We start from the raw sequence: 18,677 nt of genomic DNA, 5'->3' as shown, positions 1-18,677 counted from the left end.
TTGAACGTTTGGCTCCCAAGCAATTGAAAACTGGAAGTGATTGTTCCGGTTTTCAAACATTCTTTCAGAAGCCGAATGTCTGAGGGGGCTTCTGCGGCTTCCTGCAGCCAATAGGAAGCTGCGCTTTGGAAGTTGAACGTTTTGGAAGGCAAACGGACTTCCGGAACGGATTCTGTTCGACTTCCAAGGTACAACTGTACTTCCTTTTGGTGGATCTTAGTTACAGCTTATTTTCCGCCCAGGTTTTCAGATTTCATTTTTTTTTAAAATGATATTTATTAGAAGTTTAAAGATTACAGAAAAAAGAAAAAAGAAAAACAATAAAAAGTTTAACAAAACATACATTACAATAAATAAAAAAAGAAAACATAAAAAATACAGCAAAACAGGAACACTAAAACTCACATCCAATATTCCATATCTTTACCTTTCATTTACTTGTTTCATCGACCTCCTCACACCTCTCTTTTTTGTATTCTAGTTCAATTAACTATTTCAGCAAATTCTTTCCATCTTTCTCAATTTTTGTTCTATAATTTATCTTAACGGTCTAACCTTAATTTTTTTCATTTTGGCCCATTATCAATAAGCTTTTACTTAATTCTTTATTACATTTCTACTAAAACCATATAGCTTCATTCCAGCATCCTTCTAACATTCATTAATTTTGCAATATTTCTTTGGTCTTAAAATAATAACATTAGATTTTTCCCTATTAACAACCCATTTTTCATATTCCCTTAAAGCATTACAGCTGGAAACCACTTAATTTCTATCCAACATCATTCTAACATTCATTAATTTATAATATTTCTGTAGATAGTCTTTAAATTTCTTCCAATCTTCTTCCACCGACTCTTCTCCCTTGTCTCGGACAGGTTTTCAGATTTCAGGCTTCACACCCATAATAGGTCTCTTCTGCTTTCTGCCCAATCTTGTACTGATCTTTTTATCCTCCAGGAAGCAAGGGCAATAAACTGGTTGCTTCTTACTCTGAGCAGCATGTCTGTGTCACAGGCATTTCAGGTGAGAGGTGGACCACATGGTAGGGGCTTTGTTGCTTTTCCTTTGGCATATGACACTATTTCAGTTTAGTGATGGGCATAGTAAAACTGAATTAGTCATTATGTGGTATAAGATAAATCCATTTATATTGGAAGCAAGCCAGATGGCATTAGATCTTCTGCACATGATGATTTCACTGCAATCTCAGTAGCATCTGTTGTATTAGGACTGTGGTATTGCAGGTATAATGGATATCATCTCCAGGCCTGGTCTTGAATACGGTGCTGTTGCCAAGCAGTCAAAGTCTTTGATTCCCATAATTTTCAGTATTTGGTAACTGACGTTATATAGATTTATTTGCTCAACGTTGCCTCATTCCTATTATTGTGGTGATTTATTTTTTTTAAAGAAATGCAAGAAGATTGCACAAAGCCAGGAAGATGATATTATTGTGAACAAGCCTCATGTGTCTGATGAAGAGGAGGAAGAGCATCCTTTTATCAACCATCCCTTTAAACTCAATGAGCCCAAACCTATTTTCTTCAACTTAACTGTGAGTACTGCAGAATTGCAGCGTCAAAAGTCTTTATTTGATAATTTTATAGAAAATAATTGTGACAAATGAGACTCAGTAATAATGGTTTATTATAAAATTATTGCTTGCAATTAATGTTAGAGCAACCAATCGTGCTATAATGTATAACATTAATAACCATGTTCAACAACTTTTGAAAAATGTTTGACTGCAATAGTTAATCCTGTTTAGACACACTCTAAATTGCTTAGGAAATGGCTTTTGAAGCTGAATTGCAGATGTTCAAACATCTATCTAATTAGCATTGAATGCACAAGCATTTTACATTAGTGCTATTCACATGTTTACTGATGTAGAGGACAGTTCTGTGGCAACAGACATGGGTTGGTGCTTCGAGCCCCGTCCATGGTGTTGCATCCCTGTTTGCACACCATCCTACATTTGTGTGTTAAGTGTAGAGGCCTCCATTTGGAGCAGCTTTACTTGTCTTATAATTGCAAGAGTTTTAGCTGTTTTTTATTTGAATGTTCTTGAGATAGATGGATGCCAACAACAACATTCTATTGTTGTAACCTACCTGGGACCTTACGATGATTAAATCTTATAAGAAATCTTAGAAATAAATGCTTATGATTATAATACTCTCTCCCCCCCTTTAAGACTCCTACTATAAAACCGGCAGCTCCGAAAAATCAGGTTACTTTGACGAAGGAGTTTCCTGTCTCTTCTGGATCTCAACACCGGAAAAAAGAATCAGATAGTGCGTATGGAGAATGGGTTCCAGTTGAAAAGAACAAGGACGAGAACAAGGACGATGTGTTCCCCAACCCAGCCAATCTGGAGGTAAAACGCAGAAAGATCTTAACACATGGATACCTATTCATTACCTTATAGATACATGAGTATTTAGAACCTACAGTTCATTTAAAAATCATGGTCGTGTTTAATAAAAACACCATAAAGATATGAAATCATAAACAGAACAGATGACAAACATGGAATCAGATTCTCTAAAAATGCTTGATGGAACAGATACAAATATGTTCCCCTGAAAGAAATAAGAGCTACTGGCAATCTTTGAAAAGCAATCTGTAGAATTTAGACAGCAATCCAGAGAACATGCACAGGCATATTTAAAGGATTGGTGTGCCGGCAGAGGAGATTCTGATTTAGCCTCAGCACTGTTCCTTGTACTGTGTTTCAAACTGTTTTTGAAGCTCTTTGTGTTCAAAACTGGCTTGCCAAACCATGCCCGTAGCTGTCAAGGGAGTGGGGTGTGGGGAGGAAGACCCTCTATATGCGCAGAAGTCATTTGTATGTCCATCTAAATTATAGTCCTATATTCAGTAATTCAAAAAGGATAAAGCCCACTGCCTTTTCTTATGTATATTCAGTCTTAGTTTCAGTTTCTTGGTCGTGCAAAAGTGTGTTCAAATTTTGGGAACTGCCTTCTACATAATTTTTAACACCCTCTATGAAGGATGCATTTCCTTAGCTCTGGAGATCTTCAAAACAGATGATATCTTTATTACTTTTTAGCCTGTGGACATCTCATCAGCACTGACTGAGCGGACCATAGCCCAAAAGAGGCTTACAGAAAATACATTTGACATGGAGGCAATGTGTTTGTTAAATCGTGCACAGGAACGGGTAGGTTGCAGTTTCTTTCTTGTTGATCTCCCCGGAAAGGGAAAGTTGAAGACATGTTGGGTTGGAGCCAGACTACCTGTGGGCAGAACGCAACCCATGAGATGCTGTGCTGGAGGAAGGGGGCTGCTTTTACCCATTCCCCCTGCAACCCTCTGCGCCCTCTCAAAAGTGACTCTGATGGGTTGTGGGACTCTAGAACAGCGTGGGAGGTGGCCCTGGGGGCTGCAGTGGGGAAATTGGCAAAAATCGCCTCTCCCTGCTCATACACAGGTGGAGGAGCCTTTGATGGATCTCAGTCCCTTCCGTGAACAGAAGGCGCCTTCCAAAACATAGAAGGACAGGTCTGGATCCAACCTGCTGTGTTTTCTGAAATCGTTTTACTGTTTCATATACTAGTGGCAATATTAATTTTCAAATTCCTTATAAATTGAAGTTTAGTCTGAACTTACCATAATTCTGGGTAGAATGTGGACTAGAAACAACCAAGTTAGCTTTCGTATGTTCTTAACTTAGACTTCCAAACATTGAAAGGATGCTATAATTCCTTTTATTTTTGCCAGTTAGATTCCCAGTACAGTACCATGCTTTGAAATGAAGTGGTTTACAAAGAAAAATACTTTTTTTTCTTTTCTTCAAGGAAGTACCTGGATAGCTCAGTTGGTTAGAGCATGGTGCTGCTAAGACCAAGGTTGCAGGTTCAACCCCCATAAGGGACAGCTGCATATTTCTGCAATTCTATGATTCTGAGCAAAATATGGTTTTTCTTATCAGTTAAAGAACGACCCCACAAAAGAAACATAGCAGTAGGTGAAGCGGCATTAGCCGGTGGGAATTGTCTCAGAACATCAAATTTTAAGTTATTTTGAAATGGATTATGCTTCTACTGTGTACCATGTAAAAGTATATAGTGGCGCGTGTCTGCATTTGAAAACTTAGTAATTAATTATATTGTTATGTTCATTTATGGTTGCAGATTGATGCCTGGGCTCAGCTGAATTCCATCCCAGGCCATTTTACAGGAAGCACTGGAGCACAGGTCTTGACATCAGAACAGTTATCCAACAGCGGTCCCCAGGCTTGGATTAAAAAGGTAGATGATATTCAGACAGATGAGTCCAAATGTCACATGATAAATTCCTTTGAAATCACTGGAAGAAGTGACAGTGACCCACTTAGGACACTAATAGCTTCCTAAAATAGGTGCAGAAAATAAATGAGTTAATTTACTTCTGTGTTCTGTCAAGATGTGTTGCACTCTTGTTTTGGAATCTGTATCTACTATGCCTAACTAGCTCTGTGTTAATACTGGTTTCGTAGGTTAACTGTAGAAACTGGGAGAATGATCTATGCTCACGTTTGAAAAGAGTTGTTTTAATTACTCCCACGGTTACTGTTATCTTGTGCTGAAATTGTCCTGAAATGCGGGGTACAATTAAATGATGCCGTTCCATTACTTACCTAGCCAAGAGATCAATCTGGTTGCGATTTCAGTAAAATTTTGACAGTGAATTCAATAAATGATTGCCAGAGGACTGTAAAAATCCACTTGCTTGCTTCTGTTGGCGGAGAGATGAGAATCTGAAAATGGCAGGAGAGCTTTTTCTCCATAGTTTAATGTCCTTACTACTTATTAAGAGGCAGGGGACTTAACTTTTCTCTCATTGAGAGAGAGAGAGAGAGGCTCCTAATCCCTGCCTGATCTTGCAGCACCATCTGGACTTGCCTGATCAGGTATGAATAGAGGAGGCTTTGCCCTAGGTTTTCCCGAATTGTGGGGGTAGAATAGGGAAAAGGCTTGTTTTTGTTGTCCTTCCTAAGGGAGAGTTATTGGCTGGCTTGATGAAGTTAGTATTGGTGAGGGATAGACAAGTTGATCTGAGCATCTTACACAAATATTAGATGGAGGAGGGAATTGCAGTCTGCTGAGCAAGGGATTAGCAGAGTGTATGTGTTGGTAGGGTGGGGGCAGAGGAAAAGCTGAACATATTTATTTGCCTTTAAGTTAAGAAGGCAACAAAGGCAACAACAAAAAAGGATGCTTGGATACTTCACTCAGAGCTGATTTTTATAACTCAAGCCCCGACCCACTTGTAGAACTTAATGGTGTATTTTATGACTTTAAAGGGAGAAACATCAAAGGTGCCTTGAACTTATGAGTCAGAATTTGTGCAGCTAGGTTTCAGAATTGACTACGCAGTACTGGAGAGTTCAAAAGACTGGGGTGGAGTTAGCTTGTTTGCTTGGCAAGTATATTTTTACAGTCTCAGTGAAAATTCTTTCTCCACATACACTCCTCCAACAGAAATAATTTTACCTTCCAGCTCTGATTGGTTTTTATGTAGCACTATTTCTTGGAGCCGATGGTTTGAAAAATGGGCTGTAGTTGAGTCAATGTAAGCGCTTAGATACAGTAACCAGAGAGTTTTTTAACTGTATTCTGTTGATAAAATGTACTATACTCTTTTACACTTTTGTAATTAAACTATATGGGAAATACTGTAAATATATTATTATCTGTAAATATTACCTGCTGAAAAGGTTTTCTTTGTGGAAATAAAAGTGGGGAGCCAGGGGTAATTATGGAATGGCTGCCACCATTTTAGCGAAGGTTTTGCTGAAGCTTCCATTGTGTGTTTGTCTTTCATCACCCATGTACAGTTCACAAAAAAGTCATACTTGCTATAATTTAATTGGTAGTGTATCAATTAGACATACACCAATTATTTTTAATAAAATCTAGAAGATTGAACCAATGATTCTTGAATCATGACATCCTTAAAATGACGAGTTCCAAATAATGGTTTTTTGCCCTTTGTAGCAAGAAGTGTGGGGGGTATGTCCATCTTCAAGCAGTAATGGTCCCGTATTTGGCCCTATTCAGCTGCTAGAGATTGACCTTGGATTGACCATCTTAAAATGCTCAAGAGCAAGGTGTTGTTGATGATGCCATCTGATAGCAGTAGTGCTAGGGTGCTCATGACTTCCTTTGCTTAAGATTCCTTCCTTTGCTCAAAACAGGACATACTGTCCTTAGACTTTCACAGACCAAGAGTTCTCATTGGTTCTCCTGTGCTGTAATGATTTTCTCTACTTGATAATATAAGCTTATCATGCGTACTGTAGGCACAATTGCTTTCTGCCCTTTTTGAAATCTGCTTAGTTATGCCTAAATCCAAGTCATTGGTACTCGTGATGCAAGGAGCACTGAGGGCCTAGGACATGGAGCATGGAAGAATCCTGCTGGGGAACTTTTCATGCGAGTTTGCTGAATTGTAAGCATAGGTGGGGATGGCAAAGCACTGGCATTTGCATCCAGTGTGTCGTCCCCCCCCCCCACTTTGTATCCTGAGTCCTGTATCACCTTAGATACCAAAGAAATGTTGAGTAGAACATTTCTCCTGAAGTCTGTGAGATCGAATTGCCATGCTCTCTGGTAATAGTTGGCCCTATCTTCACATGCATCTTCAAGTTCAGAGTGTTCCTGAATTGTTTTCACATAGGGTTAATGGAAAGTCCGTCAGTGGGCCCCCTCCTTGTAAAGTTTAAGTCTTTCCAGTTACAGGCAAATCAGATGTATATGGAAAGCAGTTCCTCGTAGGTTTTCTAGAATTTGTTATTCAAAAAGTCACTTCATTTGAAAAATTAAAATGGTATTATGAGGAGATGGATGCTCCTTTCCTATTCAAAACTTTCTAGCTGAGTGATGGAAGTCAGGCTGAGATGCAAAGGAGACAAGATCTCTCTGCTGCCCACAGTGTAGAATTCCTGAGATTGAGAATACTTTTCTACAATGTATTTGGACTTTCTTCATTTATCCTGTGGGTACTAGGTGCTTTTCCTTGGAAGTAAATCTCATGGTGAAGTCAGTAGGACTTGTGTCCAAGTCAACATGAATATGATGGGGATTTTCTTTGGGGTGGAGGTGGGAAATGAAACCATAAGAAAATCAAATTCATTCATCATTACCCAGATTAATAATATCTCACTTTACTTTCTATGAATGCAGAAATCGGGGTGCTTTGGAGTCTTCTAGATATTGTACTACTTTGATTCTGTGGTGAATTAATTAAGGAACCTAAAGTAGAATTGGTGATTTGTTTGAGAAATGAAATATTACATCAGTGTTGCATTTTAATTTTTTTTAAATTAGTTTTGGCAAAGCATAACAAAATTCAATCACTATAGAGTTAACTTGAGATATTCTTGTTAATATGCTTCATGGGATAGAAAGAAGGCCACATTAAAAAAAAACCAGTAGCAATTTGTTGTTTGGTTTTATTTAAATTTGTTTGACTTTTAGTAGTGTGATATCAAATGTTTGGGCATTAGGTTGTTGAACAGTATTCTGAAAAGAACACTTTCAGGCAGAAATTATTTCTGTTTTGCATTATCATCAATGATGTAATCAGTTCACAAATGCAGATATATTAAACTCTTCACAGCACACGTGCAAGACATTCATTCTTCCTTTAGGATTATTTTATTTACTTACTAGGCTTTTTGGAGGGAATGCTTTTAAAATACTTGTGCCTAGTTTCAAAGAACTGCACAACTAATTCCATGTGCCTGTGGAAAGTCTGTTTCTGGAAAAACGGTCCTCCATGCCACATAGAAAGCCTCTTTTGAAACTGAAGGGAAGCTATTTGTGATATGGGCTGGAGTGAAAGTTTCACTGGGATGCCTAAAGTAACTCTTTGGAGTCTAGCCACAGACCAATTCTGCACACATTTACTCAAAAATAAGTTTCATAGTATCCACTGAGGCTTACATCTTGTAAGTGCCCGGGACTACAGTCCTATTTTTTTGTTCAACCTATATTGTATTTGGACTTGTGTGCACAATTGGATTGATTACAGTCATACCTCGGAAGTCGAACAGAATCTGTTCCGGAAGTCCGTCTGACTTCCGAAACGTTCAACTTCCTGCAGTCAATCGGAAGCCGTGGAAGCCCCGTTGGATGTTCGGCTTCCGAAAGAACCTTCGAAAACCAGAATGCTCACTTCCAGTTTTAAATCATTCAGGAGCCAAAACATTTGACTCCCAAGGTGTTCAGGAGCAACTGTATTTTATAATGACATAGTTGTAGAAAAGCTACTGTAGTGTGTCACCATGTACACAAAAAGATCTTTGGGCGCCCCAAGTGATAGAAAGTTTATAATATTCTTCTACATCCTGTTTGCTAAACGAGAGACTGAAAAGGTTCTGTGAAATGAGAACTGGCACTGTGTGGTATTACTGGAAGGAAGGGGACAGCCCTTCCAGAGCTCTAGCATGACGCAGAATGTTGTGAATGAGTGGAGGGCGAAGGGGTGAGAATGTTTGCCTGGATGCTGTGGCTGTTCTGAATGCTGTGCTGTTCTGAAGCTTCCCCTGTCCCAGTACTGTGTCCCACTTCAGGATCTGGAGGGCCCTGACTACGCTGACCTTTGTGATTGCTGCAATGAACAGGATTCGTGCCGCTGAGAGTGCCCAGGTGAAACAATTATAGGAGAGAGGGGTAGTGCTTCATTGGTGTTGGACTGTAATGATGATCTTCCCTTACTTCAGAAATCAGTGACTGCCAATATTAATGTTTCCTGAGAGCAATTGCAAGATCTCCAACAAAGTAAGCATTTTGTGATAACAACAAACAAGGAAATTGTGAGCAAGGACAGACGTTTTACTTTCTCTTAAGGAGTTGGATTGGTGCATACGTTTCTAAAAAGTGGAGAAATTGTTTCACTAATTCAGGATTCTCTCTGGAGGCTTAAGCAGTAGCCCATGTATCGAACCGTAAAAAAACCACAAAAAATCTAACTTGGAAGTACATCAGGCATGAGAAATGTGAGTTGTGTTGCTGGACAACAACTCCCGTCATCCCTGACCTGGCCAAGCTGGAGGACCACAGGTACCTCACCCCTCATGATATTTTTTCTCTACATGCAAGTTAAACATGATAATATGTTAAATATCTATTTCTCATGAAGTCACAAAAGTAAGTTGGCTTTCTGTGGGTAATATATTTTAGGGCAAATAGTTTCAGCTGCAAGTCTGCACACATACAAATGTGTGTGCACTTGCACACATGCACACCCACCCACTTTAGAAATGCAGGATATGGCAATTCGCATCCTGGAAATTTCAGCATTTTCTAAAAGGTGTGTTTCTGCCATTGTGGTTGCAGAAAACAGCTTGGAAAAATACATTGTGCCTTTTCTGAAGACTCAGAAAGCAGAATGGAACTAGGTTGTGATTTCTAGTGATCAGGAAGCAGTAGTTAATTGAAATAAAACCTTGCACAAGTCCATTGATTTCAGGGGGTCTGCTTAGGATATGACTTTGTTGGATGCCATTCTAGAATTGCACTACCCTGTGCAGCTCCCAATCTATTCACCAAGATTGTATTCTTTATTTTCACATTAGTGGCCATGTTACACCAATCTCAGCATCCTGAATTTAGGAAGAAGTGTATTATGGAAAGTAAACATGCAAAACCTATGCTAAGTGCAAAATGCTGGATTGTGTGTTATTCGATTTGACTGCACTGGCAACCTTTCTTGCTGTTTTCCTCCTCCGTCTTTGCTTGTTCGGCAGCATGCTTGACTTTCTGGGCTTGTTACCCATAGGTGCAAGTACAGGCATAGAGCAAGGATGGGGAACCTCTGGCCTGTAGGCCAACCTTTGGCTGCCAGGGAGTCCAGTTTTGCATGCCAATGCCATTCCCCCCAAATTACACCCTTGCCCATGGTTTAGGGTCTAGGGCGAAGCAGACCCCTACAGAGAGCGGGATTGAATGTTCCTCCCATCAGCTGGTGGGCAGAGCAGTTGATTCCTTCATCTACTCTGCAGGTCAACTCTTGAGAGATGGGTGGGACTGCCCATCTATCAGCCTGATGTCATAATGTCAGATGATTGAAAACTGAGTAGGTCCCACCCACTTGCCAAAGTTGACCCATCAGGCCTCTGGGCTCAAAGGTTTCTCCACTCCTGGCAACTTCACTGCTGCCGTCCATTGTAATTCACGTACCATATTACCATGCCTTGATCCATGTACAGAAAACTATAATAACCACTATGTTTGTAGATGGGGAAGTCCTGGTGTCTGTGAGAAATATTTATTCGGATCAGAAGAGGTTCTTTGTAAAGCACTGGTATTAAGTTTAACTTCTTTATTGCAAATACTATCAGTGGCAGACTTGGTCTGCTCACTGTAGTCCGTTCTGTGTTTTTCTTATAGGTATTCACCCTTGCACCCAGGATTGGGTATTCCTGGAGTTCCCATTTGTGTGGGCTTCTCTTGGCATTGAATGAATCTGGTAAATTGTAATTTCTTACCTCTTTGGTTTCTAACTCTGCTTGTGCCAGTCTAGTATTGCATTGGACCTTTCTTTTTTGTGTGCCAGTGTCGATTCCCTCTTCTCCTTGCACACACAGTTCTTATCACTAGGTCCTGCATATTAGGTTTCAATTCCTTGTCCTGTAAATTGAAGATGAATCTATCAGCCCTTTCCCACCTCATGAAGAGGAAATAGCTTAGCACCATCTAGTGGTAAAAGACCTAAAGTTCAACTAGTTTTGCGTGGCGTAGGAAAATTTGAAGATTCACACATGGTAAATTGCCATAGAAGTGACAATATTGAAATGAAAACATAAATGCCTTTGGGTAGCTAACAAAATAAAGTACCAGTTTCCCTATTGCTCTTTCTTGCTGTTTCTATTAAGCATTTGCTTTTAAATTAATCTTGCTGTTAATTATAGCTAACTTTTAGAATATTTAGACATTCCCCACATGATTCAAATTGTTGGCCTTGCTAACGGTAGCTTACTTAAGTGGAAATTAATCCTACTTTGACTATACCAGTTAGTACTTTTGTGTGATTTTTTGGAACAGATTGAAACAGAAGGGTTAGTTATATTGTGAATTATGTCAAAATGGAATTGTGTTTCTGTCACTTCAAGCAGTGGTTCAGTTTCCACATACTGTAATGTTTTCTGTGCTTATAAAAAGTCTATAAACATTATGGTGGCGTATAAACCTGACATTCTGCTTTACTATGTTGGCAGTTGCCATATATAATAAACATTCTTTCTCCCATCTAGATAGTGAAACCTACGTATCGCTACCGTTAGAAAAGTTTCTGAAATAACTTGTGGGACTTTAGAGACTTGCTTGGGTGGTAAATATCTAGTTAACGGAATGAGCTTCCTTGACTTTGCTGCATTTGATAAGGAGTTGTGAGGTACTATCCAGAGAGCAAGGTATGCTGAAGTCCCATTGAAATAAATACCACCTCAGTGCACGATTAAGTACTTAGTGCAGGCCTACACACCTGCTTAAAAATAAGTCCCATTGAGTTCAGTGGTGCTTACAATAAGTGGGTACAGATGCAGCCTAAGCACTACTGTTTTCATTTGGATTTCATCATAAAATGTATCTGTTATGACTATCCCGTCAAGCCAATTAGGAAAGGGGGTGCCTTTTTTCAGAGGTGCTTTTCAGAGCTGAACTGCATTTAAAACTTTTGCCAGCTGTATCCCTTTGACTGGCACAGGTTTCTATGAAGGGAGGTGGGGGTGGGTGGTTTCCACAACACGCCCCCTCCCAGTCTACTTTAGTGGGTTGGGAGACTCTTTTGAACAGCCATGGGACATGGCATGAGCAGCTGCAGGAAAAAGGTTTTTTTTAAAAAAACAACACACCCACGTCCTTCCCTCTTCTGTTAATGGAAGCAAAGAGCATTCTATGAGCAGCGGGAGACAATTGACTAAAACCCTTAATTTTATTAAAATTTATATCCCACCTTTCTAGGCAAAATACCCATTAATTTTTATTTTATTTTTTGCTTTTACACCTGAAAGGGCTATTTTTGTAACGCACAAACATGCACACACAATGCTTTTGGAAAGTATATGAGAAGTTCCTGCAACCTTCAAAAGACCTTGGTCAGAAAGTTGCTCTCTGTCGTCTTTGTGAACTGGATACACATTGGTGATGAACCAGACATTGTTGATGAACATTCTATCATTACAAAGCAGGTGCAAAAGAGGAGTCGGAGCCCTGGGTGACATTGACTGGGGTTTGTATCCTCTGCATGGTTGCCCTTTTCTAATGAGAGGTTCCTGGAAAGGAGAGGGGAGGATGAAAATGGAAGTAAGTAAATGCCCTTCTAGGTGCCTCAACTCAAAGCAGTTGGTAACCGGCAACAGCTAACATGTCTCTGTGTACACAAACTGCACGGCTTGCACCAGTCAAAACGTGTCCATGAGAGGTAATATCTGTCTCAGTTTTGCCTTTCCTTATACCAGAGCATTTCCCCCCAGAGTAATATCCAATTATTGCATGATTACAGGCAGCAGTTTTAATTATATTATGGGTATAGGATGCCTATGGAACTGAAGTCACACGTTCTGGAAATGTTGCTCTTTGGTTTCTTAACATCACCATATGGGGATTCATATTGAACTGGGTGTGTGTCATGAAGAGGAAATCATAAGGAAGATTGTACTCTTCATTTGCTTTTGCAATCTATTTTCAGTAAATGAAAATGAATGGAATGTAGAATGAAAGCAAAGAAATACTTGATGTGTAGGTTGATACCCAAATACTAAGCTTTGTGCCTTTGTAAAAGAGAGCGTGAGAATAATATATTGTGTTGATGCTACCAATGTATATTATTAACACAAGCCGTTCGTTGCGTCGGGTGATTGGGTGGGGCAGAAAAGAGAGATGATAGTTCACAGAATAGCCTGTGAACTTTCACCCCTCTATATGGAAACTTGTTTCAGGGCCAAATCTGCCTTGTAGCTGCCTTCTTGCCACGGTCAATGCCAGCCCTACTATTCACAACACTGCGGCCATCGAGGCCTAGGTACGTAAAAATTTAAGGAGTTTTTAAAAGTACTTTAAAGCTGATAAAATGTTTTAAAACCTATGTTTGATCTTACAGCATTTAATAATAATAATATGACTCTTGTGGTTATTTGAAGCAGTTGTCACAGGCTACTGTTGAGTTGTGTGGCTAAGTTTTTAAAGAATTGCTTGTATCATGCACAGGGATTTTCAGGTGGAAAATGATCATACAGTTGTGTAATAAAGTGGGAGAAATTGTTTTTTTTATATTTAAAATATGTGTAAATGTTTGCTTTTTCTATTCAGTAACTAGGTTTACATGGCACACATTTTGCCAGTTAAATGTTTCCACAAGATGAGAAGAGATGCATTGGAACCAAAGTGCTATTATTTAAAATGCTTGTAAAATATATTATGTGTATATATAAGCAGTGGATATTTATATTTCCACTTACTGATTGAAACTTTTACTTTAAGAATATGTCTAGGTAGATTTCTTCAGTGTATGTAATGTAAAAAATACATGCCTATTTCTTTGATAGTTAATAGTTAGATGCTTTAGAAAGTTCTGTAGTTTTCCTCCAGAGTGCTAAATGAAGGGTTCCTTTTTACTTTTTTTCTTTGGGCAGGATCAGTTTCTGAGAGCTGCCCCTGTAACTGGAGGAATGGGAGCCCAACTCATGAGGAAAATGGGATGGAGAGAAGGAGAAGGCTTGGGTAAAAATAAAGAAGGAAACAAGGAACCAATTCTAGTGGATTTTAAGACTGACCGGAAAGGTGAGTTGTTTTCTCTGATGTTAACAACTTCATACTGATTTGTCCCAGTCCATTGGGGAAACAGGTGCCTTTGTGAGGATTCTTGTTCTGAATAGAAATCCTGTGTAAGCCAGGAAGGCTTTGGTACCTTACATTCAGCACTTTCATCCCAAAACTTCTGACGTACAATACATACCACACGGAATGATACTGTGCCAGTGCCTATTGCCTGTTGTAGGGGTTGAGTGAATCAGATGTGTGCAGCCGCATACCAGCAATAATGTCTTCCTTATGAAAGAATTTCTCTATCTGGGTCATTGCTTCTCTGGTACAGAAAGAGCCCTCTTAAAGTGATGCAGAAGATCAGAAGTCTCTGTAATTGCTTTTTTTCATAAGGTACCAAAATGATCTAACTCATATTTCTTAAACAGTTCTTTCTTGAGTGGTTGACCCAGAAATCAAGCCTAATTTTTCTTTAGTAAAAATGTTATGTACTGTCTATTTTCCTAGAACATTTTCTCTGTACTAATTTCTAGTTTGACTTAAGACAGGCAAGGGCGCATTTTGAATGCTATATACATTACGTTGTATGTTAGCTTCACTACTCCTGTTGAGGCCAAATGTGGAATGTAAAGCCTGACAAAGGTCTGGGCCAGGGCAGTATTCTAAAACATGAATTTTGTTTTATGCTAATTTTTATTCTTACTTCAACCAGCTCCCGGCTAACATATAAAAAGAAATTTATTTGCTGGTTTCCAATAATTGTATACCTTTCAACAGATGTTATATATCTTAGTTACGCTTGGTTCAATATAAATATTACAGCTTCAGTAAAAACTTAAAAGAATTGAAGATGGCACCCCTAGGAAGACTGTACTTAATATAGTGGATGTTTGGTACTTGAAAGGATATTTTAATAAAAACATTGGTTTTGATCTCAATGTGCTCTTGTGCAAGCGGAAGGCATTTCTGCTTATACAAGGTGACATTTTTCATCAAAAGCTCTTCCTTCTACAGTCTTCTGTGCTGCATGCCAGCCTATCTTGAAAGATTTCTCATACCCTCACAGGTTTCTTTTCCAAGCCATGGGGGAATGCAGAGGAGAGGTGGGAAAGCCTCGAGTTCTGTTTATTGAAGGAAAGTTATGACCCAAGTCATTCAATGACTAATGAAAAATTACTGCTTGAAAATGTTCATGGTTTTCTATAGCTCAACATTGTGTGGCCCAGCGAGCTTGCCTGTTAAAATACGGAATTCACTGCCAGAGGATACGGTAATGCCCCCAACTTGGAGGGCTTTAAAAAGAGCTCATACTTTCAAGGAGGATGTCTTATCAATTGCCTCTAGGCATGATGACCTTGTTCTGCCTCTATTAGCAGCAGCATGCCTCTGAATACCAGGTGTTGGGTCACCAGTGAGCAGAGGGATAATTGTGTTTGTGGGCTTCCCATAGGTATCTGGTTGGCCACTGGGAGAACAGAACAGTAGACTAGATGGGTCTTTGGGTGGTAATTGTATGGTGGGTAGGTTGTTCAACTCTGCAAAAAAACCCCAACAACAACCCAAAAAACTGCTGTGGACTTTGTTGTCTGCATTCCTGTGTTTACTGGAAATTTATGTCATCTGCTATGGTTTTGTTAAATATTTGGCTTTCATTCAGATAAAAGCTCCCATTGGTATGTGAATTCAAGAATACCAGTTTCTGTGCTACACTGTTCCACTGACTTGAACCAAATGGGGTCAGGACTTGCATTCATATTTGGATGTACTAGAACATCTGATGTGTGAGCACTTGAGCTTACAGGTTTCAGAACCAGCCAAGGGCCAGTAACTACATTGCCACCACATCTCATAGTATGAGCATTTACTAGGTATTTTGATACTAAAGAAACCCTAGCGAAGATTTAAGGAGTGCATTTGGCCCGCCCAAGAGGCTTCTGAGTATGTATGGTGTGGTTGCCAGCTATACCGCTTGTGTTACATTGATTCCTGCTTTGGAGAGTCCCACAGTGCTGGCTTAAAATACCAGGTTTCCATAGCTTATGAAAACACACTTTTTAATGTGCTTTCTTTAGGCTTGGTTGCGGTGGGAGAAAAGACACAGAAGAGACATGGACCTTTCAGTGCAGTGAAAGATCTTTCAGGTGAGACTTAAAAATTCAAGGAGAGCGACCATATCTCATGGGTACAGCAATATTGAAAGTCTCGGGTTCAGTCCTTTGCATTTCCAGTTAAAAAGATCAGGTAGCAGGGTCCAGAGACCCGGGAGAGCTGCTGTCAGGACACCGGGGGGGGGGGGACGGACCTTAGGCCCAGGGACCAAAAATGGCCCACCAGTTGTCTCTATCCAGTTATTGGGACTCTCCCAGCCCATGTCTGCTCTGCAGGCCACACCTCTCAAGTGCTTTGCTTGACTGTGATGATGCCTCTTGGCTTACCTGAATTGAGGTTGGAGAGGTTCGTGTGTGGGTGTAGGAACCTGTGATGTTTGCATGACTAGCCTGTGGCCTCCTGTGCAAAGGTCAGAGCCACTTCCAGTGTCTGGCCAAGTCCACCACTGGCATGTGGTTGCTGGAAGGTTATCTATGAAGGAATGTGTGACCTTCGAGCCAAAAGGCATTTCCCACCCATCCCTTAGCAGAGAATATGGCCAGATGGACAAAGCATTTGACCTGGTAGGAATGAGGCAGCTTTAGTAATTCTGTTAATTGTGGTATTTCTACATTTCTAAAACAAAACCTGTTGTTATTAAGGCAAACATCCCGTTTCTGCATTGCTGGAAGTCTGTAACAAACGAAGATGGCTGCCTCCCATATTCGCATTGGTGAACGATAATCGACCTGAACACAATAAGCATTTTCTCTTTAAGGTAAGCTAGAATGTTCTTGTAATGGTCAGTTATCTTAGAAATTAATTTTAGCACTTAAAAGTAGATGCTTACAATAGCACGAAAGGAATGTTGATCTATTCTACTCTTCCCATGGCTTCAAGCCGCCACAGCAACAAAGTGTCCATCTTGTTTTCTTTTTAACCTCATCTTCTATTATTTGTATACTATTTTGTAACTTTTTATTATATTTTGTACATTGCTTGGGACATACGTGGAAGGTCCTTAATAAATAATAATTTCAAAACTTGCATTTTGAGCCCACAAAGCAAATATTTGTCTTTTTAGAAAGTGCATTTCACTTTGTTTCCCCGTTTGCAGTTTTTAACCCAGGCTGTGATTACGTGAAGTTGTCTGGACAGAGGAGAAGTTAGTGGACTATTTTGAAAGATGATGGAAAATGTACTCATTTTGTAGGGCTGCAATGCTTGCTTGATTTAGATAATTCATTTTAAAAACTTATCTACAAAAAGCGCACCCAAAGTGATGGAAGGTATAAAAATATAATTAAGTACAATCACTTACAAAAAAATGCAGACGGGAAGAGGAATTGCCCCCTTTTCATGCAGCAAAGGCCTAAGATGATGCCTCACATCACATGAAAACAAATGGTTGGACCTGGAGGTTCCCTTCTGCTGATGGAAGCAGACCTTCCATTAGATGAAGCGAATCTTGGTTTCCAATCCAAAGAAATTGTGCTGACCACATCAGAAGGATTATTTTTACCCAAACCAAGGTTTTTATCAAGGGATTATACATTGCAAGTCACATGAACAATTTGAGTCCTATTGCTTAACTTTGTGGACAAGCCTTAGGCTTGGGCTCAGATGTGAGGGATAACTCCTTGACAGCTCCTGGGTTTGGATGTATACAAGAAACTAAGAGAGGTGTGTGTCCTTAAAATTTTAGTCTTCAGTAGGAAGGAGAAATGTGATACTTAAGTCTTACATGCATCCTGTTTTTATTTGTCTTACAGGTATTGGTCAATGGAATTGAATACAAGCCTAACAGTGTCAGTCCTAATAAGAAGCATGCTAAAGCCATGGCTGCAACCGTGGCTCTGCAGGCATTGGGACTCGTACCAAAGGAGCTCTTGGCTAATGCCACCAGCTTCAGGAGTGCCTCACACAACTAAACAACTGTTTTTATATTGACATCCTAGATATTTTTATTCTACGCAAAGGATATTTCTCTTTTGTGGTTTTGTAAATACATTAGCAACTCATTGTAAAAACTGTACAGACACCTTCAGGCTTTTCTTTTTGTACATGGAAAATATTTAAATCACATGGTTTTGGTATGTATATTGATGTTAGTGGTGCCATCATTTCTTAAATTACTAAAAATCCAAACACATGACTATGGAGTTATCTGTAATTTGTTTTAAAGCAAGCTCAACCGATCTTTACCTTCAATATAAAATTTAAAGTTTTACTGTTTTGTACCATGATGCAGTTCCCATAGTTTTTGGTAAACTTTCTGTTAAAGCTGTGTAGTCTTAAGTTTACAATGACTGGTAGCTCATGCTAGACAAGTGCCAGGCCCTCCTATTTTATCTGCAAAGAGAAAATGGATACGGTTGCTGGATGATGCTAACTACTGCTATTCCCCCTATCCGAATGCCATTGAGTCTAGCAAAATTGTCTAGCTCAGAAAAAAAATTACACTTGTGAGAATGAAGCACATCCAGCAACAGAAATAAGAACTGCAATATAAATTTATCTGCCTGCATGTTTGGTAGAAGAAACATGAAACTGTAATTTGAGTCAAACACAATGCCTGATGTTGATTGTATACATTTGTGGTAACTGAATTTTCAGCTATAACTGGATGGGGATGTAGAATGATGTTGTTGTACTCGACTTGGTCAATAAAGCAGCACAAGTTCCTTATTTACTGTCTAGTGCAATTTGTTCTGTTTATAGTGAACCAAATGGCTTACTTAATTTGTTTTACCCTGAAGAATAGTCCTGTATAATCTCAGACTTCCACCTTTTAGCTTCAAAGAAAACACA

General features: G+C 39.4%; 1 protein-coding gene across 5 annotated transcripts in view; it reads left to right on the top strand.

Moving 5' to 3' along the window:
- Positions 1-18,554, top strand: part of SON (SON DNA and RNA binding protein) — a 36,495-nt gene extending 17,941 nt beyond the window's left edge. Inside the window, exons 5-12 of one of the 5 annotated variants that reach the window (XR_014009459.1) lie at positions 1,415-1,558; positions 2,201-2,383; positions 3,080-3,190; positions 4,164-4,280; positions 10,407-10,485; positions 12,203-12,320; positions 12,956-13,038; positions 13,649-13,705. Coding sequence is in view for 3 of the 5 variants with exons in the window: in XM_081199136.1 (XP_081055262.1) it covers positions 1,415-1,558; positions 2,201-2,383; positions 3,080-3,190; positions 4,164-4,280; positions 13,649-13,796; positions 15,851-15,919; positions 16,529-16,644; positions 17,639-17,797 (1,047 nt within the window). In the remaining 2 variants the exon portion in view is untranslated. Of the gene's footprint in view, positions 1-1,414; positions 1,559-2,200; positions 2,384-3,079; positions 3,191-3,460; positions 3,532-4,163; positions 4,302-10,406; positions 10,486-12,202; positions 13,039-13,648; positions 13,797-15,850; positions 15,920-16,528; positions 16,645-17,638 lie in introns of those variants that run through there. The other 4 variants (XM_081199136.1, XR_014009458.1, XM_081199137.1 and 1 more) reach the window with 4 other exon arrangements.
- The last annotated feature ends 123 nt before the right edge of the window (positions 18,555-18,677 follow it).

The sequence above is a fragment of the Podarcis bocagei genome, assembly GCF_964188305.1.
Source record: "Podarcis bocagei genome assembly, chromosome: 6".
In the NCBI taxonomy this organism is placed as follows: domain Eukaryota; kingdom Metazoa; phylum Chordata; class Lepidosauria; order Squamata; family Lacertidae; genus Podarcis; species Podarcis bocagei.
The sequence above is the reverse complement of the archived record's forward strand: the minus strand, read 5'-3'. Positions and strand labels throughout refer to the sequence as shown.